Raw genomic sequence first — 24,886 nt, 5'->3', positions numbered from 1 at the left:
TGGCTTCTATTTTTAGCATATTAATTAACTACTGCAACTGGTGAGGCAAGTGTCTCCAACTGGAGAGTGTGGCACCATTGTCTGAAGTCATCACCTCATCGCGCGCTATTGAAAATCATGGCAGCGACTCTCCTGCTGATATGAATTTAACCTGACATGCCCACAAAGGGATGGGGGGTGGCACACCAATTTTGTGCACATGGTTCTCCACATCACCCTGGACCCTATTAGTGGGGAAAGAGCTCATTCAAAGAAAAGAAGCCACATTGTGCTGGGCCACCTAGAGGGTTGAATAGAAAAGGCTAAGGAAAAGAGCAGGCAGTGGAATAAAGGCTGTAATTAGCATATTTCCATATTCAAGCAAAGCAATAACTACATGAAATATTTGTCAAGGTGCAATGACAGCATAAATACTAAGCATCAGATCTGATGGGATGCAGAGCCCCCATCCCTCCAGGTCTCTTACATTCCATTGAGAAATTCAACACAAGTTTTTATGCAACATTATTTTTGATTACAAACCTCTATTTCTGTTCCCCTCATGACATCAAGTCAAATCCTACCATCCTCACTCAGTTTTCACCCATGCAAAACTGCCCCTAGAGCAGTTTTGCATGCCCGGAGCACTAAGTATAAATCAAAATAAAGGAGAAAGAGGGCATAAACATCTGATTATGAAACATATGCTTTTACTTTAAATTCTTGTTAGAGATGAGGAACACTGGCTTACAGAGGGCATCTCATAAGAAACGCAAGGCTATTTGCTCAGTCTTTCTTTCAGATGTATATGTGACTTTAGTTAACTGGGACCAATGCCTGCATTGGACCAACTCTAAACTTTTACTGTGATTTATGCAAATTGAAGGCAAAGTACAAACAACTCTCAGGAAAAGAAAAGGGAGCAGCCTGACAATGTGTGCTCTAAGAACACCTGAACACACGAACACACTAAAGACAGGAATGATCGTCAGAAAACAGGACTTGTTTTACCTCCTATTCCTAGACATCGCTACCAAGGAAATCCAGGGTGGCTGGGACAATCCATGTCCTTTTTGCAGAAAACGCATGCTGCACCAGAGCTCAAACTGGCAGCTGGGGCACGTGTGTGCATATGCCAAGGATACTGCTCCAAATGTGCAGCCAGCACAGCTGCATGTCAGGTCCCAGGACCCTGTGTGCTGCTGCAGAGCTGTTGTGCTTGCTTGCTCCTGCAGGCAGATCCAGTGGACCACACTACCTCAGAGCCAGGAAAAGGAAAGCCTGACAGGCTGTCTGAGGCAGGAGGGAATCAGAGGCAACAACCCAGAGAGGTCCTGTAAGGGGAAGCCCTAACTAGCAGCCAATAAAGGAAAACAGCCAGAAGGAAAAGGGAGCACTGACAAATACCCGAACTGAACGTGCTCAGTGTGCCAAAGCCAGGTGGGAACCTGTGCCTTCTTACAATGACCCTTGTTACTGTTCTGGTTTGGGGGATTTTTAACAGCTAGTTTTAATCTTCAGAATTTGACAGAGGTTTGTTTTCACAGTTTCAGTTGCAGAACTGGGAGCTGCTGCCTTGAGGAATGCAAAATTTCCCATGAAAAAAAGAAAGGACTGTAACCTCCACCGGGAGAATAGAATCATGATAGTAATCACTTCTGTTTATAAAATAGTATTTAAATGCCCACAAAAAGATAATGATCCAAATTCAGCCAACCTTAAATTTCAACCAGACAGTGAGTTTACTATGAGGATCTACATTTTAACAAGTAAGTTTGAAAGAAAGGTTTAAAGGAAAAAACTTAAGTAGTAAATTTATTTCTTGCCTGTTTGATCCAAAGGTAATTCCAGTGTCAGTGTGCTGCTTTTTTCTCAAATGCAGTTGGCTTTAACTGAGTTGGCCACTTTGTCTCTTGCTTTTATATTTCTACAAGACACAGCAATTTTTCCCTATCTTAACTATGCTGCTTTTAAAGTCAAAACCAACTGACTCCAAAAAAAAAGAGTATACCAGTGCAAATTACGACCAAGCAAAAGCTATCAAGCAAAATAGGATGCAGACATAAGTGCTTCTATTCTTTGAGCAGGCAGGAGGTAGACACCTAAGTCTGTTCTTAGGCTTGAGTAAGGCAAAAAGAATTTGGCCTTTTTATGAATGTTTCTAGAACATCCTAATTGCTAGTGTTACAGCACAACCTTCCAGCAGAGGTAAAGACATAAAAATACGTTGAACAGTCTACGTAAGAAGACATGCTTATTAACTGATCATAAATGCTATTTCTGAACAATTACTATTGGTACAGATTATTAATTTTATTTGTTTTACACCTTTAGTAAGGCCTAATGACGGATTAGGATTTAGTTGCTGCTTGAAACACCAAAGTTTCAGATCTGAAGCTGCTAGGAAGGTGGACAGATTATCCAACAGCACAGGAATCACATATCAGCAAAGGCTCTCCTTCACTTCCTTCCACTTCATCTTCTTGAGTTTGGTGAGTCCTACAGCTTTAGAATCATAGAATCAGTAAGGTTGGAAGGGACCTCTGGAGATCATCTAGTCCAACCTCCCCGCTCAGCAGGGTCACCTAGAGCATGTTAGACAGGGTTGCATCCAGGCAGGCCTTGAATAGCTCCAGAGAAGAAGACTCCTCAACCTCTCTGGGCAACCTGTGCCAGTGCTCCATCACTCTCACAGTGAAGAAATTCCCCCTCACGTTCAGGCGGAACTTCCTGTGCTTCAATTTCTGCACATTGCCTCTTGTTCTGTCACATGGGACAACTGAAAAGAGTTTGTCCCTGTCCCCTTGACACCCTCCCTGCAAGTACTTGTACACATTGATAAGATCCCCCCTCAGTCTTCTCTTCTCCAGGCTAAACAGGCCCAGCTGTTGCAGCCTTTCCTCATAGGGCAGGTGCTCCAGCCCTCTGATCATCTTTGTAGCCCTACGCCCGTCTCTCTCCAGTAGACCCATGTCTCTCTTGGACTGGGGAGCCCAGAACTGGACACAGTACTTGAGATGAGGCCTCAGCAGGGCTGAGTAGAGGGGCAGGATCACCTCCCTCGACCTGCTGGCAACACTCTTCCCAGTGCACCCCTAGGTGCATTTAGGAGCAAGTCTGCTCATATGAAATGCTTCACAGGCCCTGCCTATCTGCTGACTGTGTGCTGCCAGCTCCTGTTACATCTTCACATCAACTGCTGTTAGTCCTACACAGAAACCACAGGAAAGTAAGGAGAGCAGGTGGGACAATGTGGTATCCAGTGTGTCTTATGTAGTTACTCAATTAAGTTATCACACTGTAAGAGCCTAATCCTAAGGAAGTTGAGGGTGAAATGTTAACTGCAGGAGGACAGGACCCTCATTTGTTCTGCTGGAGAGCTGAATATACTAATACAAACAGCCTCTCCCAGGAAAAAGAATGAGCCTTCTTTCATCTGCCAATACAATGGTGTGGGTTATTCCTTTTTCTGACAAATATCGTGGAAGAAATATTCACGCAACCACTGCCACTTCCCAGCATTTACTTTCTTTCTGAGAGATTAATCCACAGAGCAAAGCATCTGTGGGCTTCCCTCTTTCCCTCTGCAAAGAGCCAGTCCCAGCTGAAACACAGAATATGCTTTTATCCTTTGCAGGGACAGAGCCCAATGGCTCTGACACAGGCCAGAAGGGGAAGGATTCATACAGAAATGCCCGGCAGGTGTCCTGCAGGCTAAGTGTGCCTCTTGGCATAATGAAGCATTCTGTGTGGTTACCCTCCAGATCACTAGGGCTACAGGCCTCACCTCGCAGCCTTTGCTCAGAAAACACCCCCACTGACTTCCAGAGGACTTCTGCCTGTGTAAGGATTTCAGGATTTGGTCCAGGAATAATATAAGAATAGCCTTCTCTGCTTGCAAATATAGATGGTGAATGTGCCAGTAACAGTGGGCAGAAATTTGGTACACATTACAAACTGACTTAAAGCTGGAATCTTCCTCCTCTTTCTTAAGCTCTTTGCAAACACAAATTTTGAAAGCCTCTGCTCTGTGAGATGTTCCATTGTGTCTACCATGGTAACCTCTCGTCTGCCATGTGATCCAGTTGAAGCACAGAAGAGACCACGCAAAGGGCTGAGACTTGGGATCTATACGGTTACCTTCTATCTCTGCAAGTAGGCAAAACCTTGTGCGTCCAGGTTTTGCATGCCACTTAAATCTAACACGGAAAAATCTCCTCACTGTGACTAGTCTCTCCATTAGAACTGTCCAAAGATGCAGAGCTCTTATTGAAAACCTCTCCTGCACAGCCTCTTCTGCCTAAAAAGCTGTTCATCTGTAGGTACTGAGATAAAAAAAGGCATCCTGTGCCAAAACAGAGGCACATACAGCCTCCAAGAATACAGGTCCTAAGAGCACATGGCACGAGGGAGAAGCCAGGTATTTGTGACTCAGAACAATATGGAAGAAGGAGATGTGAATAACAAGCCAAAGTCTGGGAAATAACAAACTGTCCTCGTCTCATCTGCAGTGTGGCACATTCTGCACACTGCTTGGTTTCCTGTTACTCCTTCAGGTTCAATTCCATGGTTTGGAGTATGGGAAGTGCAAGCAAAACAGGCAACCTCAGTGAAAATAGTCTCAAACTGTGGAGCGCTGTGGGAAGGGACAGAGGCAGGTCCAAGGCAGGAGGAATGAAGGATGAAAAGCAGTGGAATAGCTGGAGACAAGCTCAGAGAGGCCAAGTGACATGATTTAAGAGAGCACAGAATCATAGAATCAGTAAGGTCGGAAGGGACCTCTGGAGATCATCTAGTCCAACCTCCCCGCTCAGCAGGGTCACCTAGAGCATGTTAGACAGGGTTACATCCAGGGGGGCCTTGAATAGCTCCAGAGAAGAAGACTCCTCAACCTCTCTGGGCAACCTGTGCCAGTGCTCCATCACTCTCACAGTGAAGAAATTCCCCCTCACGTTCAGGCGGAACTTCCTGTGCTTCAATTTCTGCACATTGCCTCTTGTTCTGTCACATGGGACAACTGAAAAGAGTTTGTCCCTGTCCCCTTGACACCCTCCCTGCAAGTACTTGTACACATTGATAAGATCCCCCCTCAGTCTTCTCTTCTCCAGGCTAAACAGGCCCAGCTGTTGCAGCCTTTCCTCATAGGGCAGGTGCTCCAGCCCTCTGATCATCTTTGTAGCCCTACGCCCGTCTCTCTCCAGTAGACCCATGTCTCTCTTGTCCTGGGGAGCCCAGAACTGGACACAGTACTTGAGATGAGGCCTCAGCAGGGCTGAGTAGAGGGGCAGGATCACCTCCCTCGACCTGCTGGCAACACTCTTCCCAATGCACCCCACGAGACCATTGGCCTTCTTGGCCACAAGGGCACATTGCTGACTCATGGTCAACTTGTCATCCACCAGCACTCCCAGGTCCTTCTCTGCAGAGCTGCTTTCCAGCAGTGCAGCCCCCAGCTTGCACCGGTGCTCAGGGTTATTCCTCCCTAGGTGCAGGACCCTGCACTTGCCCTTGTTGAACCCCAGGAGGTTGCTCTCCACCCAGCTCTCCAGCCTGTCCAGGTCTCTCTGAATGGCAGCACAGCCCTCTGGTGTATCAGCCACTCCTCCCAGATTGGTATCATTGGCAAACTTTCTGAGGAGGCACTCTGTCCCTTCATCCAGGTCATTGATGTATAAGTTGAACAAGTTGGGACCCAGTAATGAACCCTGGGGGTCACCAGTAGCCACAGGCCTCCAACCAGACTCCGTGCCACTGATGACAACCCTCTGAGCTCTGCCTTTCAGCCATTTCTCAATCCACCTCACAGTCTACTCATCTAACCCACACTTCCTGGGCATAAGCAGGACCATCTGAGTTGGCCTCACAGAAAATCAGGGGCTCCTCTCAAGCTGAAAAACAGGTAAGCATTGGTATTATTGAATCGGACAGTAGGACAGGGAGTCCAGGCATAGTGTTTAATGCCTTTAAAATTCAGAAGACTTAAAGAAGAAGATTTCAGTATACATAGGTAGCAATCAGTGGGATGAGAAAACAATGATGTGGCAATAGAGCAGGACAGATCTGTGACTCTCGGTCTATACGCTCTTATCGCAGTCTTCTGTTCACACAGCCATTGCTTTGGAAGCATTAAAGCAGAGAGAGGCTGCAGATGGAGCTCTGTTTCCAGACCTTTCTGGTTGAGACTGAGGCTTTGGAAAGTGTGACAAGTGCAGAGCAGAGGAAGCACAGAAAATTTTTTTATCCACAGAGTGAGCTTCTAGCTCACTTGGTAGTAAGTTGTTCAGATGGGACCAGCAGCAAAGAAGGATACGTTCCAATTTCATTTATATTCATGTGAATTAATAATTACACAAAGTGGGGAGAGCATCCAGATTTATATCCATGCAGCTTGTTTTAGAAATTGGGCTCTAAATGAAGACAGAACAAGAAGGGAGAGCCAAAACAGTAAAACATGACTGAGCAGACTCAAAAGAAATAAGTATCATCTCCTTTTGTTCAACATTCCAATGGAAAGGAGACTTGAGATTTGAGATGAGTATTAAAATGACCCTGAGTATCACACAGAATCCAACAACTCACCAATACCCCTTCCCAGAACTGATAATGCTCTCCATCTACTGACAAAAAGTATTGTAGGAAGATCACAACCAGTTCTGTGAAAGCAGGGAACATGTGGGAATTTCTTGTATAAAGCTTTTACAGAGAAATTAAAACAGAGTGGTTAGAGCAGCTGGACTTAAGCTAGAGGAAGAATGCTCAAGATACTAAAGAAGAAAAAGTACTTGGGAGCAGAGAAAACTGCACTGAGATGAATCAGGAAGTCAAGAGACACTGCTGTGCTCAGAACTAAGGTCATAAGTCAGTCAGGAAAGGTCAAGTCTGGTAATAGGAAAGAATCAAAACCAGGCTAAAAACATGCATGGAGAGAGAAAGGGAAGAGGCAGCAATATGTCAAGGGAAGTCATCTTGCTGAGAAAAGGCAAATGGGGAAATGAAACAGCAGGCTCAGTCTGAGCTGAGTGAGAGCAGAAGCTTTGAGGGAGAAAGGGAAAGAAGAAATGCAGCACCTGATGAGAGCTCTGCACCAAATCAGAAAAGGAAACAACAACTGGAGCTGGAAGGAAGTCTGATGAGAAGGGGCTTTTCTTCACAGAGTTAGGTAAGAATGAATTTGAGAAGACTGACAATGAAAGGGAAATACTGTATTAATAACATGACATGTTTATAACACAAATAACATTGTATATGGGGGTAGTAAATTGCTGGTAAACTGGGAATAAGGTAAAAAAAAGGGAATGGGGGCTTGGGTAAGACCACTGCTTTCAAAGCTGCAGTGGGCTGCTGACCCTGCTTGAAAGGAAGTATCATCACAGCAGTTTGTTGAAAATGGCAGAGGAAGAAAAGAAAATCCACAATTGGAACTATGATGTCCTGTCTTTCAGGAAGGTCCATACGCAATCAATGAAGTCTTTCCATATCACCTGCAAGACAGGAAACTCTGACTTGCTGCCTCATCAAACTGTATGTAAAGGACTCCGGTTCATGCGGTTGAAATATGTAACAAGGAAAGGGGATCGTACAGGGGAACACATTGCATGATTTCATTGAGGGTTGAAAAGAGGAGTATCAGTAAATGGACTAGTAAAGTATAGAGCTTTAACTATCAAGGAATTAATGGAGAAAGACTGGAGAGAAGCTGTGAACTTCAGACACTTCTATGGTCCACCTTCCTATAATGGTTTGGTTATATAGAAAGCTTCAAGGGCGAGAGACTGGAGACTAGAGTCTGAAAAGTTAAATCCATAATGAAATTTGTATCACTTTGGAAAGTGTCCTCTGGAATACAACAAAATAAACAAAATAGGTTTTAGGACTTGAAAGCAACAAAAGAGAGGGAGTATCGGGCTGGTTTGGAAGAACACATTCAGATACATTGAAAGACTTATGGTGGATGGTGTGAAGATCCAGAGGAATGCATATGGGAAAGGCTGCCTTTTCTGTAAGAAAAGGCATAGTGTGAACAAATCCTGAGTAGAGGGAGAAAGCAAAGCCATTACATAGCTGATGTAGCAAATCAAACCTAAAGAAAAATACTGATTAGGCCAGAAACATCTGAAAAATTACCAAGAATGATCTGCAGACTTTGAGCAATATTTTTATCACATTCTATGGCATTATGTCTGAAAAGAATCACACAACAGTGGAAAAAAAAAGGAAAGCTTTAGCATCTTGGTAACCAAAAAGCTTATCATTACCCTACATAGTCCATACAAGCATTCACTACAACATATAACCGAGGCAGTGAAAACCAGTCTACTTTGTAAATACTATATGGAATAGCTATAGCAGTAAATATTCATACTGTGGTAACACCCAAAACTTACGCCTCATTTTTCTTTGTCCACACAAACACAGAGGTAGAACATATTCCCTGTTACAAAGGACTAAGTACATCAAACGGCAGTGAACTCAAACGTTAAGCCATATAGTACTTCACAATAACCCTGTAAAACATTTCATGCTGCTTATCTACTCCAGGTCTAGCTCCAAAGAAGCAGTCTAACATTTAGTCCTTTGAATGAAAATTAGGACACACATATTTTCAGAAAGCCAGTGCAAAAAAAACAATAGCATTGCACAAGTAGGTATAAATTAAAAGCCTCACTTACAAGCAATTATTCTCATTTAATTCTTCAGAGACTGTACTCAGTCAAACACAGGCCAAATAGAGACCGCAATGGTTCCTTATCAAATAGACTAGTTTTATTGCTTACTTGGAGTGAAGTTAAGAATCCAAATGTTAAAAAAAAACTTAAAAATGTCATTCCCTCTACTTCATTAATATAGTGGTATCACACACATGGTCAAATGTAATGTTATGTTTTACTCTGTCAGTGTCTGCTGAACAAAAAATTTGGGCTAATATACTGTAATGTTCTGGTTGTACCATATCTGTCCTTATAAATGATCTGCAATCCTTTAAAAAAATAAATGAATGGGCAAAATACAAAATGGTCTAATCCAGTCTTATTGACTTTACTACAAAAACAGAATCTATGTTAATGCGAGACTTCAAGGGCATTATGACTCCTAATTACAACAATTAACAGTTTCAGGACCTGATCCAGAACACTCCATGCAAAGGGTCCCACTGGTGTGAACAGGCTCTTCCTACAGCAGATAAGGCTGTAAGAGATGAAGAGCCTTTGAATGACCAGTGACTAATTTGCCTTTTTAATCACAATGTAAGCAGCAGGCATCCCTGAAGCACTTTGGCATACCTGTGGCACAAAGGGCGATAAATGTTTGTGCATGCTTCCGGATCAAAAGTAACTTGTCTTTAGGTAGAGGCAACTTCCTCAGAATGTGTTCAATGAAATCGTGTGGGGTGACAGCAGCAAGATTCCACTTCAACTTTCCCAATACCACGAGCTCCCATTCCTGGACAGGGGAGAAGAGAAGAAAAACCATAATTACTCATTGTAACTATATCACTGCTAGAATGGTTTTGCTCACTTTTTTTCAGTATGCCTCTACTCCTTTGAAGTTGTTGACTTTATTCTTTTTATTCCTTTTTTTAAAAAAAAAAAAAAAAAAAAAAAAAAAAAAACCACTGGAAATGTCAAGCTCTACCGAAAATAATGAGACCTGGCAGCTCCTGCCAAGATTTTACTTTTTTTTGTATCCAGTGCTGAATGCCCACCCAGAAAGTTTAGCCTGCAATTAGATATTGCCAAGGTCACTGTGGTCCTTTCCTAGTAACTTCTTTTAAATGGCTATGGTCCTTACTTTATAGCCATTTAAAGCCCTAGGGATAACTATGCACAAAAATAACCTAGATATATATTCTTTCTTCAAAACTGGGGAAGTTAGTTTGATGACATTCTCCTGAAAGCTGTTTTCAAAAGCGTCTGCAGATAAATCCGATGGCGCTTAATCTACTCCAAGACAGGCTTTGCAGAAAGGAAATGTATACAACACTGCCAAGAAGTAGCCTGTGTAAATTATCTGTCAGTAAATCACGTAGAATCCAATCCCACACTCTTTGCACAATCAAAGCTCCTGGTAAAATCAAAAGAAAACTTGGGTGCATATTTAATGACTGGCCATTCCCTGGAATGTGATTACATGTAAAAACGGTACGTAATCAACAGATCTGACCAAGGAATTCAGACAAGCTTAGAGCTGCATGCTTTAGAATTTAGAACAACTTTTGAATACCTTATAGCCCCCTGGAGAACCACCAAAGCTCTGGCCTTGGACTCATTTCTGTCTCATGCATCAACTATTAGCTATTAACTAAATTCCATGTCCTGATTCCTGCGTCCTGATGATGCATTAGCCTGATGGAGCCCAGTTGACAGGGAGTCCCAGCTTGTAGAGCTGGCAAGTTGGAAAAACGTCCTTAAATTTTGCAGCCGAGAAGACGTCAATGGGCGTTGCTGAGAAACCATAAACATGAACCCCACAATGCCATTTCTACAGTCGTTTCTCTGAATAGATGCCCACTTTAACAGCAAGTTCCTTTCCTACATTCCTGCTGGATTATGACAGACAGAGCCCTCCATATCTTGAAAATCTCACATTCACTTATGTAACAGGCCCCAGAAAACAGATGTTTCTTAAAAAAAGTAAAATGTTTTAACATAATGACAGTTACATTTTCTAAAAACTAATCTTCACAACATTACTAATGTGATAGGCTACAATACAGAAAAACGCTTAATCCAGAAAGCTGGATACAGGGATGCATTCAAACACATTTCATTCCACTTGACATAAAAACATAGACACATCTTTCTGAGTCTTCTTGCACAGTAGCCACTATGTTTCCTGTAACAGTTGATCCCATCAATGGGACACCTAATGTCTATGACAGCCATGACAGAGTTTGTAATGCAAAGCTTTTTATTCTGCAGTGGCCCAAGCTCCCAGCCCCTCCCTGTGGGGAATTCCCACTGGCTTTGCCGAGTGATTCATAGGAGAAATTCTCATGGGATTTGGCTTGCTACGCATATTCACTAGGATCTGTGAGAACAGACTGAATGTACAACTCATCAAAAGGCTTAATAATTGCCTGGTGCACTACACACTGAAGTGCTTTGCAAATATCAATTATTGCATCAAGTGATTTCAATTAATTTTATTTCTGCTTTTGCTATGTCAGATCCGATCTCGAACCCCTCAGTGAAGCAGGGTGTTTCATTTGCAGCAATGCTCAACTGTGCTGGATTTCCATCGTGCCACCTGCTTGGCTGATAACCTACTGGGAACCAGACTCACAAAAACCACCAGAACAAGGCCACAACTTCCCAGCAGTTAAAGAAGCGCTCAGATCAGCTGCTTATTGGCTGCACTGTGCATGGGCCCTGGCCCTGCTCCGACTGCATGCTCTGGGGAAGAGTTCCGGGCCCCCCTAGCCCGGCGGCAGACTGCTCAGGACCCAGCTTCTCCCGGTTTGCTGGCAGGAGTGCGGCTGCCGGGCGGGAGCGGCGCTGGCAGCGCTTCAAGGGGTGAAGTCATGCCCGGCCGCGCGTGGCTACCGCCAGGTGGCGCCGCCGCGCCGCGCAGCCCTGCCGGGGCGCCGCCGGCCCCGCACCCACATCGCTGCCGCTGAAACCCATGCATCTATGTCTGTCCGTCCGTCTATCTATCTATCCATCTATCTATCTATCTATGTTATATATATATACGCACCTATATATATATATGCACACACACATATACATATGCACCCATCTGCACACGCACACGCGCGGGTGCACACACGTACACAAACACACTTACGCCTTTCCGTCTTTCCGCCTCCTGCGGAAAAATCTGCACGTTGAGGAATAAAAAAATACAAAAGCCAGCTCGACAGATCCTCTCCAGGTGCACTACCCTAACTACTGTTCATATGAGAAGGAGCTGCATATTGTGCAGGAGGCAGTTTCAGGAAAGGCAGTACCAACAAGAGGAGAACCACTCCCACTCCCACCTAAGGAATCAGGCAACTGCAGCTTTGCATGGACCCCTTTCAGGCACATGGTTGTTTTAGCACTTTCGACAATTCAGAGTATAAAAAAAAAACATGGAAAGCGTAATTTTAAGCGGGGGCAAAAGTGGTGGTTTGCTGTGGAAGGAGGGGAAAGAGAAGGTAAAGGCTGTCAGTGTGAGAGCTGATGGAGAGAGGGTGAGATGTGCTGAAGGTGGTAGGGGGCTGCTTACCAGCAGCTCTTGGGGTTTGATGGAATTGTCCGTATATATGCACAGTTTCTCTGCTGTGAGGGGAATTGTCTCTTTCAGCTTGGAGGCCAGGAACATGCATACTGCCCCCAGAAGTTGCAGATGGCACTTTCGAGTGGGCACCACAGCTAAGAATCTGTCCAAGTAATTCATGGCCAGAGGGAAAACTTCTTCTTCACACTTCTGCTCTTCGCAGACCTGCAAGTGAGGAGCATAGGGAGGGGGGCATGGTGGTAGAGGGAGGGCAGACAGCAAGAGACAAGAGAGAAAAAATAAATGAATGATCCCATAAAAATAATGGGATCCGTGCTATGGCTCCTGCTATTTTTGTTTCCCAAGGAGCTAAATTTGGGGGGAGGGGGAGATCTCTGGAGAGACTGGGAAGGCTGTCAATCGGCTTTCACATTCCTTTAGTTCATTCAGTAAGAAATGAATTCAAGACAGTGTGTGGGAGAGCCGAAAAGCCCCATCCAGCAGTAAGCGAACAGCCTCTTTTTTCTTTTTCTTTCTTTTTTTTTTTTTTTGCTATCCATTTTTTTTTTTTTTTGATTTCGTCATATTTTCAAAAAAAAAAAAAAAAAAAAACAATAAAAATACCAGAATTGCCCCGGGGGTCCCGGTTTTAGTCCCGGCGGCATCCCAACGCGGTCCCCCATCGTTTCTGACAATTGCAAAAATTTCCGCGGGGGGGTGTCCCCCAGCCCTATGCCTGCGATCCGCCGAGGGGGGAGGAGGCAGACGCGAGACACAGCGGGCGCGAGGTGGGGTGGGGAGAGCTCGAAGAGCCTGAATCGCTTTAGTGAGAAAAAAAAATATTTTAAAAATTTACCAAAAATCAACGCCAGAAAGAAAAAGCACAAATAGCACATGAAAACCAAGCGGAGGGTCTGATCTTCTCAGCTTCAAGGAGGTGGTCTGGTAAAAGTCCCCCCCAAAGGAAATCGGAGGGGGCAAATAATGATGGTGCAGCCAGGGCAAGGCAGGCAAGTCTGCAGGGAAATTGGCCCGCAGCCGCCCTGGGTAAGTTTTGGGGTGACAGGAGGGTGTCGCCGCCCCCTCGAGCTGCCCGGCAGCCGCTGGTCAGGCTGGAGGACGCGGGGCGTAGGGCTGGGGGGCATTTCCAAATGTCTTCTTGGGAAGGGGGGGGGAGAGTCGGGCTCAGCGCCTCCGAGCAGAGTTGCATGCAGCACAACATGGCGAAAAAAAGGCACGTCCTAACCACTGTATACGTGGGCACTGGAATACTTGTGGGGCAAAATGCAGGGGACACCGATCACCCCCTTTCTTTCGCCCTGCCCCGGGGGCAGCTCCCTTCCCACGAAAAGCTTCAATCTCGGGCGCTGCAGCCGCCGGGAACAGGAGGCGGCATTTCTTTGCTTTTTAATTGCAAATGCCTCTTCCAGCTTCCCCCCCCCCCCGCCCCGGCCCGCTTCGTCTCTGCCTGCACCCCCTGCACGGCTTTGCAGGAGAAGCACCCCCCACAAGAGCCATTCCCAGCACGAGCTGAGCGTTATGCGCCCCTTCCCCCACGGCGCCCACGCGGGCGCCGGCAAACCCTGCAGGGGCAGGAAAAGGAGAAAGAAAGGAAAAAAAAAATAAGAAAACCCACCCACCCCATCGCAATCAGAGAGGCGAAAAGGAAGAGAAGGGACAGCAGGGAGCAACTGTGCTGCACGGGGCGCGCAGGCCGTGGGGCGCCGGGGAACCCCGCCGCGGCGCGGGGGGAAACGAGGGGAAAAGAGGGGCCCCCAGCGACAAACCTCCAGCATCCAAGTGGCCACCATCCTCCTCATGAAGGGCTGGATGTCCTTCTGCACGCATTTGAAGTAGGAGCATTGGGGTAGATACCTCTCCTCTATGGTTAGTAAGTTGTGCAAAACGCGGTCGTCGTACAGCAAGTTGGGGTCGGGCAGTGCTCTCCTCATGGGATCCACCTCGCAGCACAGCAGCTCCATGTTACCAAAGAGATCTCCCTCTTTCTCTGATGGAAAAGTTTTTTTTTTGGGGGGGGGTGGGGGGTGGGGGGAAGGGGTGGGGAAAGGAGAGGGGTAAAGGAGGAGGGGTGGGTGGGTAGGTGGGAGGAGGACGGCAGGGCTTTCCAGCTCTCTCCTGCCTCCTCTGAAACTCGTCTCTCCCTCTCTTGATTTCTAGCCTAAAGTTGAAGCAAAGTGACGCAACTCGCCAGAGCAGGCAGTTCTCTCTCTTGTTATTATGGAGAACAGCAGCTGGTCAGACGTAACATCAAACGCCTTTTTTTTTTTTCTCCTCTCTATAAGCTAACAAGGAACCAGGAGGCCCTTGTATAGGGACACACACTCACACAAATGACAGCTTCCTTTTTTCTTTCTTACAGCGACCAAACTTTCCTTTTGCGGCTGCCAGCCTGAACCTATAGCCTTTCTTTCTCTGTTATTTCAAGAAAGTAAGGGCTCCCCTCATACTCATTGAGATTATGTGGGGAAGGGATGCAATGTCATGCCTCGGCAAGGTGCCAGAGGTATGTCCCATCTTCGTCCCCCTCTGACACCCGCTAAATCTGCAGCTGGGGGAAAAAAAAAAGAGCTCACGACGAACTAAAAGCAAACTCTAAGATCCAGCACCTTCTTGGGGGTTGCGTTCCACCGTGTTTTTCAGGGCGACATCTAGCAATAATCACAATGCTGCTTCCGCCGGTATATACGCGTATTGCTAGCAGGCGAGTCGTTTTAGCACTGCATGGTCACACTGATATAACTTTCTAGGAAACGCAGCGGGGGAGGGAGAGGAGCCTGTCCTGCACTCCGTGACTTGCCATCCTGCGTGCGCTGCCCTGCTGCGCGGCCGCCTTGGGGGAGGGGGAGGCGACGGGCAGGACGCCGAGCCAGAGGTGCGCATCCATGGCGCCCCAACGGACCGGTATGCTCCCTGCTGTCTTTTGCGCAGGGCTTGCGCGCTGGGCTACGCCCTGCAGCACACCTACGCTCCGTGCCTACCTCTCGGCCCGCGCAAAACCGCTTGGAAAGTGTGTCAACTTTGCGCGGTCTCTGCCGCAGCCCGCTAAGAGGCAGAGGCTCCCGCGGGGGAAGGAGCTGCCTGCTGTCGGGCTCGGGAGCCCGCGGGGCACAGCTAGCGGGCAACCCCGCGATGCCTGCAAAGGACGCACCCCCCCAGCAGCCTCCCCCTTCCCCCCCAACACCAGCGCCGCGCAGCGGACTTCTCCGGCCGCAATATCGCCCTAAACGCGCGGGCGCGGAGTTTGGGGCTCCGACGCCCCTCCCGCGATTTGCATAGCCAATAGCTCTGGGGCTCTCGCCGCTGCGCGCTGATGGTTACCGGGCAGATTATATTTTAAGGACGCCTGGAGCACGACATCGGAAGTAGCCGGCAACAGAGGGGGCGAGTCGCGCCCTCCTTACCTGGCCGCGCCTCCGACCCCAAGCAACGTGGGCCCGCGGGCCACTGCCGCCACCAGACGGGCAACCGCGCCCCCTCCCTCGCCAGCCCTGAAGCCAACAGAAAGGAGCCATGGGACCGTCTTCGCCATGCTTTGTATCTCCGCGAAGTACAGCCGCGAGGGCTCCGTGCAGAAAGCGGTCGGGACGGTCCCGCACTTAGCCAGGTCGTTTTAGCCCGTCGGAGCCAAAGGCTCCTTCTCCCCCCAAAAGCCACCAGGACTAGTCCCGGGTAGGGACAGCTGAGCCCTCAAGGCACTGCTAATAGCATTCTCCCACCCCATACGCTGTCGTCCCCCCGCCCCCGCCCCGCGCTGCTGCCCCCTCCACGAAGCGAGCGGCTGCTAGCCGCCAGGGTGGCAGGCGCCGTCGGGGGGCTGCTGCGTATCGTGCGTGGCTGCGGGGCAGGAGCTTACCGGAGACGAGCCCGCGGCAGGCAACACTGAATATGGGTCGCTCTTTAAGACGAAGAGGGAAGGGAGAGAAGAGGGGCACCTCCCGTCGCCCATTTAGGGCGGCGAGCCGTGGCAGCGCGGCGTGCTCCGCGATGAAAGGCTCTTTAGCTTCCACCATTTATTTCCCCTTCCTGGCTACTCCTGTGAACAGGGAGAGTGTTGTGTGGGTGCACGTTTTCCTTCTCCAAACTTAAATTCTTGAGCGCTCCCGACAATGGCGCGATTGTGATTTACGGGGTTCCTGCGGGGGGCGGCCACCGGCTGTCCTAATTGCCCAACACCGACTTTCCAAGTGGGGTGATGTCTGGGGCAGGGCACGGCCGAGGGCGGCGGGGAGCCACCGTGTCGGGAGCAGCTGTGCAGAGGGGATCGCGATGGGGCAGACATCGTGGGACAGCGGGACACCGATGCGGTGCGGGAGGAGGGATCCCATTAAATTAAATCCCCCAAATTAATAAATAGAAATAGGCCAGTTCTGTACGCGGAGGTGCCGTCGACCTGCAGCGACGCCGTGAGAAAACCCTTCCCATGCGACCGCTTTTATGCTCGGTGTCGGTTTCCCCATGCCGGCTCTGGGCGGCGGCGGCCCCGTCACCACGGGAGGCGGGGGTGCGCGGTTAGGGGGCGACGAGTGCCCTGGGCCCCGCGGCCGCGGAAGCCGCGCACCCGCTCCGCCTTTTCGCGTTGTCGCCGTTCCCCTGGGCAGTGCCGCGTGGGTTTGGAGACAGCAGATGTTTTAACAGCCTCCGAGTAGAGATTATCGAGTGCCATATGTTAAATGCCACCCTCCCTTTGGAAAAAAGAAAATCTTTTCACACTCTATTTCCTTCTTTTGGTGAGCTGCCTTGGCCGTTTAAAAGCATGAATGATTGAATCAAACACTGTCAGTAGGGTTTTCTTTTTACTTTTTTTCCCCCACTTTAATTCCGCTGGCACCGGGACGCCAGTTCCTGGAGAAGTGGTGCGCGCCGCCCCGGGTGGGACGTTCCTGGCGGAGCCGCGCTGTGTGCTCCGCGGAATTGCCGCACCGCGGAGCTCCTGTTTTCCCGGGAAAGCAGCTCCGCGGCTTCCTCGCGCTGCCGCGCCCGGCGCGGCCCAGCTGCGGGGTGCTGCCCTGCTCCCAGCCCCGCCGCGGCTGCTGGGGAGGCAATAACTCCATCCCTGGTTATGTTTTTGGAGCTCACCTTCTTCAGTTTGCCAGGATGCCTCGTGCCACTGCTCTTATTTATTAAACTGACACGCAGTGAATACTAAATATGTCAAATGCAGTGGCATTTTACTCGTGTTAGCTCTGCAGAACAGTGCGATTCCTTTTTATATATATAGATGCTTAATTCATCATCACTCACATTTTATTTCTTTTTTCCTTCCGTGGGAAAATCACAGAGAACAATCCTGAAGGTGCCTTAGGGGATGGTCTGGGATCAAAATTTGCATTTAAACCTCAGACCAGTAGGCATTTTCTTAAATCCCTTTTCCTAAAAGCCTGGTGGACACTGTTCTTTTGTTTGTTTGTTTGCATGTTTAAATGAAAAAAAAAGTATTCTCTGGCAGTGCTTGAAAGCTGAAGACCAGAGTGTGAAACATGAGAACTGAAAGTGAAACCGATTGAAAGCCAAAAAAGAAACAACATATTTCCGTTGTCCAAGCTAAGGAAAGCCCTGAAAGTAAACAGGTACCATGAATAATATAGTGTATATTAGATTTAAAAGAAAATGAATCCACTTTCAGTCACCAGAAGCAATCTGTCTTTGTGTTTTGTTTTTTAATATCGGATTTTTACCTATTCAAAGTTAAGTTCCATGCTGTGCATTCAAGAGGGACAGGAACAGCGTGATAAAAAATATATTTTTACTCTGTTTTCCCTAAGGTTGGAGAAGGATTTGGATACCACAGAAACTGCTGCATGTATTTCCAAGGAGTTATTTTAATTATACTGGCATTTTTTGACTTCTAATATGTGTGCAGCGGGAGCTTTATCATTGGTAGCTGCCCTAAGTAACATTATGACTAAGCAGAAGAAATATATCTTCTAATAAAACTATACTTGCCTTAGGAGGGGGATTTGATACAGACACAACAGTTGTTACAGCATTAACTAAAGAATTCTAGATGATTGCTTCATATATTTTTAATGAATTACTCCTTTCTGTTTTATGCAGTTTCTTCATCATCCTTTTTCATTTTTTAGTTTTAACTTCTTTGGAGAAGTAACTTACAACTTGTGCTTTTACAATGTCTGATGCAAAGTGTGTACAACTCCACATATTAGGTGAGATTAGATGGCACTCAAAAAAGAGCTACAAAAATGACCAAGCGCCTGGAAGTCATGTCTTGTACTGGAAGACTTTGCAAGTTCATCACAGTAGCTCTTGGACATGTCAGAGGCTGACATGGACATAATCACAGAAAAATGCTGAGAGTTTCAGGATAGTAGAGATGGCAGTGGTGCATTCTGGCAGACAACAAACTGAACTTTTCAGATGCATGTTTATTAGCCCCTCTCTATTTCATTTAGGGTAGCATCTTTTGGTTAGACTAAATCAATATCTAAAAAGTCCACAGCAAACTGAAGTTGCAGAGTTGAAGCAGAAGTTACTATATACGATTCTGTGACTGATAGTACAGAAAAAATCAGAGACATAGTCCCTGTGACATTTTCTGGCCTTAAAACCAATGGATCTATGACTCTATACAGAACCTATAATTTCCAGTAACATGAGCACATACGGAATTAGGGCTAGATTTTGCATTTTTTCCTCGAGCCAAGGCAGATGAAATTGGTCAAAAATTTCTGCTGAGTGAGCTACAGCTCTGAAAATGTGGTTGTTCTCACTGCACAGGGGACATGGAAATTTCTGTCTTTCCTAACTCTCCTGGTGCCACAGCCTTATCTTGCTGGGGTACCATTTACTTCCCAGCAAGTGCTGCTGACTTGATCTTCTCCTTGGTGAGCTCGGTGATAAGGCTGCCGTTCGTTTACAGGGAGCAGGTGCCTCCCACACCCAAGGAAATCAGCTGAAACAGAGAGCACTTGACATTTGCACAGGATCAGAACCTTGGTATGCAGCACCTTACATAAACTTTGTCATTCTTTTTTGAGAAGTGGCGTGAGGTAAAGTTGGCTCTTAGAGCAGCTGTTTGAAAGGTCGAGAACAAGTTCTGACAAATTATAGATACAATTAATATCTCAGTATTAATAATAATATGACAGGATCTCATAGTGACATAATACTTTTTTCCCCGCTTTTTGTTCTGCTTATGAATCAGCATGCATTTTTTCTGCTTGAAATTTACTTTGCTGTTGTGAACCTCTTGCATCTCCTTGTGTGATTTCCTTGCCCTCTGGGGTGTTTATAAGAGACGTTATTTCCAAAATGGCTTCAACATTAAATGTGCCCTTTTCTTTTTGGTTCCAGAGAAATTAAAAAAAAATACATCTATTTGCAAACGTTAAGCTGATCCCTAATTTTTGAAGCATGCTGGTGTTATAAACCTTCCTTCAAAAGTGATGATCTGACTTTCTCTAGGGTCTCTCAGTCCTTATCTGACATATGTATTTTTGCTCTTATCAAAATAAATGTGGTGCTTTAGTTTAGTTTTATTTTATATCTGTCTACACTGAAATTTTGCATTTAATATATGTGTGGAATATGCCCAGGTATATAAAAACAGGGAAGGTGAGAGAAAATAAGACCTTCAGAACACTTCTTTTACAGGGAGCTGGGAAGAGATACTGCATGCCGTGTATGTCTTCATTGCTGGAAGCCGTTAAGTAATCATGATATTTATCCCCAGAAGCAGCTGTATTTTAAAGAGAAATGTAATGGTTCTGTTAATCTGCACTAAGAGAATTATCCTTACACAGATTACCTTGTTGAATAGTCTGAAATGTGAAAGTAAGTGGATTTTTAAAGGGAAGAAAAGTGAGGTTTATCTTCAGCACTCTGCTTATTTCCTCTGTAAAAGCATCAAATATATAAGAAAATACTAATTTCACAAATACCCTGGTTCAAATAATCATTGATACAATATTGTGGATCTCCCCTTTGCATTCCTGGGACTATGGAATACTCCCCAAATCTGTTGATTTAGGTCTTCTTAATATGGTTGAACACCAAACAGAATGAAGAAAGTTTAATTGACTGACAAGCAAAAAATAAAATAAAAAAGCAGCCAAAATAAAACACCTTAAATAAATACCCCTCATTGAATTGACAGCTTAGCTTGTCAATTTCATCTTGCAAAAACTGCAGAATTGTAAGATTTTTCCCCAGAAAAGTATTTTAGGTATTTTATTCCCTGATCTATGGAATTACACCCATGCCTAGGAAAATTAATTATTTTCAAAAATATTAACAGCCTAAAATAATAACATTGCATGTAATATCAATGACCCTCTGAAGGCAATACTGTCACTTGCTTCCTTTTTCTCTCCTCTTTTGGGAAAGTGATATTTTATTCTTGTAGTTTTCTCAGTAACAGTGAAGCATACCCACATGGCCTGCCATCCACCTGCTTCAAATCAAAGTCCCGAGCACTTTCATGCAGGTAGTTTTTGGCTGACCGATGTGTCTTGATAGACATGGTGAAAGTCATGTCTGTCTCGCCTGAGTTATGGCCAATACCTAAAGAGGTTCCTGTTCAGTCCGTTGGGCAAAACTCTCATGGGCGTGGGTCCCTTGTCTAGGGTCTCAGACAGGAAAGCATCTGAATTGATGACTGCTCTCCTGCTGAAGTGAAAAGACTCGGAAGTGAAAAGGTTAAGTCTTTGCAAAATCCATGGCTGGTGGCCCCTTGAGAGTGCCCAGAGCTCCTCCATCACCCCACAGGGGCCAAAAACCTAGCAGCAGCAAGGCCATAGTGCATGGCTGCCTAAATGCAACCTCTCAAGAGCCCTCTGAGCCTCAGGGACATCAGAACAATTCTCTTTCTCTCATCTTTGCAGCTCTCCCACCTTGCCTCTACAGTAGTTTCTTTTCTTCCTGTCTAGGAAACCTTTTCTTCTTGATTATTGTTTTCTCTAATTCTGAAGTTGCTGTTCAGAGATGTGTACGACTTTGTATACATGCTGTGATGCCCGCTTAAGAGTGGTGCTGCCCTTCACCAGTGCTTAAGCTGTCTACTTGAACATAAATATGCACAGATCTGAAAGAAACATCAGACCCATATAAAGATTTTGGTTGGAAAAGGCCTCTGGAAGTTGTCTAGTTCAATCCACTGCAGGCACAACTTCAAAACTGGGTCAGGTTGTCTAGCTGATCTTTGAAAATCTCTGAGGACGGGCGTCCCCCAGCCTTCCTGGGCACTCATTTCAGCTCTATACCACTCTCATGGAGGAAGGATCTTCTCCTTGTGTCCAGTCAGAACTCGCATGGTTGCAACTTCTATCCATTGCCTTAAAGGTTCCTGAATGTTTGAAAAACAGCAAGAAGCAGTGATAGGTGCATACTGTCCACTGACGTAACTCCATATGCATAGCGCAGGATGTAGTGCAGAAGGTCTGTAGGTGTGGATTTTATCAGCAAATGGAATTAAATGGGCACTTTAGCTAAGATGACCATCATCACTGGTTCTGCTGTGCTTCATTGAAGCCTCCAGAGCTCCTCTATTGTCTCCTGTCTTGTCTCCACTCTTAATTGTGAGCTCTGTTCTTTCCTCATCCCTGGTACTTGCAAACCTGCACCCCTAGACCAAAGCTACTGTGTCCTTGTCTCATATCCCCATGTGCTGAAACTCCCACCTGGGCTTTCACCTCTTCCTGATGTGGCAAGGGCCACTCTTAACAGGGGGTTCCTGGGGTAATGTTGCTATCTTCTTGCCCTATTCTTACATTCTTCCCTAGATACTATCTACTGTCAGAGTGAGGGCACTGGACTAGTGCCTTCTTGTCTGATTCTGAGTGGCTGTTTTAATGTCCAGACATGAACGGTTTCTTTCTTGGGTTTGTTATTTACAGGCTCATTGGTAGCAATCATGTTCTTCAGAACGGCTGCTTCACAATGAAGGAAGGCATAATTTCTGTTTTTAAGATGGGAAACTGAGGCACTGAACAATCTGCAGGAGCTTCACAGCACAGCCTGCAATAATGTTGTATTACTTTTTAGAGTAGTATCTGAACAGAAACATCTCCTACATCAGAGTGCATTTGCTAGGTAGTATTTTTAGAGAATCTATGCACAAAATAGAATCCTAATTTCATTTTTTATGCTATTTGTACCCTTATGTTTTAGGACTGTGTTTTGTCCTTATCTCACAAGTCTCCTGCTAGGAAAGAAGGGAGTGGTGCCTGTTTCCCTGTCAATGGATAGATGGTGGATCATTAAAGACTATTGGCACCTAAATGGCTTCCTTAACAAGCAAGGAAGGAAGACAAAGTAATTGCTTCATTCTAAAGAAAGGTGGAGTTATTCAGGTTCTGTTAACCAGGCTGGGATTGAAGGAAAAGCATTCCCTTAGAAACAGGGCTAAAAAGCCATATTCTAAGAAAGCTTGGGATTAAAAAAATAAAGACTGGAACAGAGGAACACACTTTTGTAAAAGAAGGGGTCTTTGTAATGACACTTCACCTCAGCATGAGAGCTGCAGTGGAAAGACTTCAATTTCATGTGGATGTATCTTGTGCAGGAGAGAAAGAAGGTCTTCTTGAGAGAATCTGGACAGAACTGAAGTAAGACAAAAAAATGACAAAGAACCAGAGACAGAGAAATATATGTAGGCTTTTCTACTGCTTTGTTATCTGTTCATACTTCTTGTGCATGTCAAGTACACAGTGATTAGTTTTACAAATGTTATGTAGTCTATTATGTATTTTATCCGTGGTCTATCCCTGAGGTGGTAAATTGTATAAGGGAGGGCCTGCAAGGATGGAGTTCGTGGAGAAATACAGGCTGAAGCTCCTCGAGACCCTCGAGAAAAGCCAACCTGAGACCCCAGTTCTGTCCATGGGATCCCAGGAAGAAGCAATGAAGTAAGGACCTGGGCTCTGAGACATGCTTGCAAATATATTCAAAGCAGTGCCTGGGGTCTGTTTGGTTTAAGGAAGCATAAAAAGTACTCAAGTTCAACATGCTGTGACCCAGACACAGCAGTATTATGAATATTCAGAAATTATGTAGGGTTTTGAAAGCATTTAGCAAGTTTTTGTTGCTGTGGCCTTTTTGCTCACTTCTTCCTTTTGTTCCTGTGAAAATCAGGGGCAGATTGAAATTTGCTGACTCCAGCTCCTAGAAGGTGGTTCGTAGGACCCAGCTGCTGGCTCAGACTTTCCAAACCCTGCTGGGAATCATAGCATATGTCCAGGAGAGCATCAGATACCTAGAGAAAGTTAGAAGAAGTAATTTTGCTTCTCTTCTGGACTGAATCACAATTACAATGTTTGCTGACAACTTTCTGATGCTTACTGTAATTGTAGCTTTTTCTTTTTTTCCCCCCTCACACTGCAGAAACAGCATATTCTTGTCATGCAGCTGTTGCTTACAGTGTCTTCCTTCTGCTTTGGGTGGATTTTCCCATGTTCAAATCTGTGGCTTTTGAGTCCTTCTGTCACTGAACAGCTGCAGGCTGATACTAGATAGAGCTGGGTTTTTTTTTTTCTGTGTTCACATACAAGCAGGCTTGTGAACAAAAGATTTTTAAGAAAGCTGATAAATGAACAAGGTCTTTTGTAATGTTACTAACATTGCAGACAATAAAAATCCTTGTACTCTCTTAAAGCGAAGGAAGAAATAACTCAATGTGTTTTATCTGTGAGCCTCCAAGCTTTTCCCTACAGGCTTGAGAGAGGATGTTCTAAAATGAACTAATCTTTCATGTGACAGAAAGGGAAATATTATCTCACAGCCCAGTGCTTACATTTCGGTATGCTATTTAATTTGATTTTTCCTTTCTAATGGGACACTCAATTTCTAGTGATCATAGCTTTAAGCAGGGGGCAGGGGTTCCCAGATTGTTCCAGCTCTGACATGTGCAAATCACATAGCTTCCCTCTGCCTACAATGAAACTAGATTTAATTATCTCTAGATATGTCCATCTCAGGTATATTAGGAGGTATAATTCAGCAAAGTTTGTCAGCCATTTGGCAGGCAGAGAAGGATGGTTCCAGCTAGACACACTGGCTGCTATTGTCCCCTGTGCAGAGCTGCAATGGGTGCATATATGGGGAAATATCACGTACACTTGTCCTGTTCTTGTGTCACTTGCATTTCCTTGCAGGCACTGGGCTTTGGATTTTGCCTGTGGACCTTAGGGACATCAGCTGTATTTGTTGTTTTGTTTGTTTTTCCTGAATTTCCTTATCTTGCCTTATTTTTTCCAAGAATGGAAATTCTGTAATTTTTCCACACATAACAAAAAAGCACAGCAATAACTGTGCCAATAACTGACCAATTCAGTTGGCATAGCACAGTGTCCACTCTTGTACCAATGGGCACAAGGAGAGCAACAGAGGCTCCCAGTGGGGGGCACCAGGTGGAGACTCCTGCACAGCCCACCCCCACTAAAGCTCAAGAGGCTTTCCTGAGGAGGGAAGAGGAAGGCCAGGGTGGGATGGGCTTGGCACAAGCTGGCTACCCTTTGCCCTCTCTGCCAAGCGGCTTTGCCAGCATGGACATTTGTGCGCGTGTATGTTGTGGGGAGCAGTGTGGGCTTGGGGTGAGGGGCAGGGGGAAATATGCAGACAGATGGACAAGGGAGGGTAGCAGGGTTATGCCCAGCACTGCTTAGTCTCCCTGAGAGAGCCCTGTGTCACAGCTGCTTGGAACACTGCCGGTACAGGCTTAGGGGTGAACATG

General features: G+C 45.9%; 1 protein-coding gene and 1 long non-coding RNA gene across 3 annotated transcripts in view; one reads left to right on the top strand and one right to left on the bottom strand.

Annotated features, from left to right (window-relative positions):
- Positions 1–14,208, bottom strand: part of CCND2 (cyclin D2) — a 41,134-nt gene extending 26,926 nt beyond the window's left edge. For both annotated transcript variants that reach the window (XM_062593188.1, XM_062593196.1), the window contains exons 1-3: positions 13,968–14,208; positions 12,190–12,405; positions 9,261–9,420 (exon numbers count right to left, since the gene is read on the bottom strand). In XM_062593188.1, the coding sequence (XP_062449172.1) occupies positions 9,261–9,420; positions 12,190–12,405; positions 13,968–14,162 (571 nt within the window). In that variant the 5' untranslated portion in view covers positions 14,163–14,208. The remainder of the gene's footprint in view (positions 1–9,260; positions 9,421–12,189; positions 12,406–13,967) is intronic.
- On the top strand, positions 13,061–14,532 carry LOC134149909 (uncharacterized). Its single transcript, XR_009960540.1, has 2 exons — positions 13,061–13,227; positions 14,359–14,532. It is a non-coding gene; the product is annotated as an uncharacterized LOC134149909 (long non-coding RNA).
- Positions 14,533–24,886: the final 10,354 nt, after the last annotated feature.

This window comes from Rhea pennata, chromosome 1 (genome assembly GCF_028389875.1).
Source record: "Rhea pennata isolate bPtePen1 chromosome 1, bPtePen1.pri, whole genome shotgun sequence".
NCBI lineage: Eukaryota > Metazoa > Chordata > Aves > Rheiformes > Rheidae > Rhea > Rhea pennata.
Note: the sequence above shows the minus strand (reverse complement) of the source record. Positions and strands in the feature narration are given on the sequence as shown.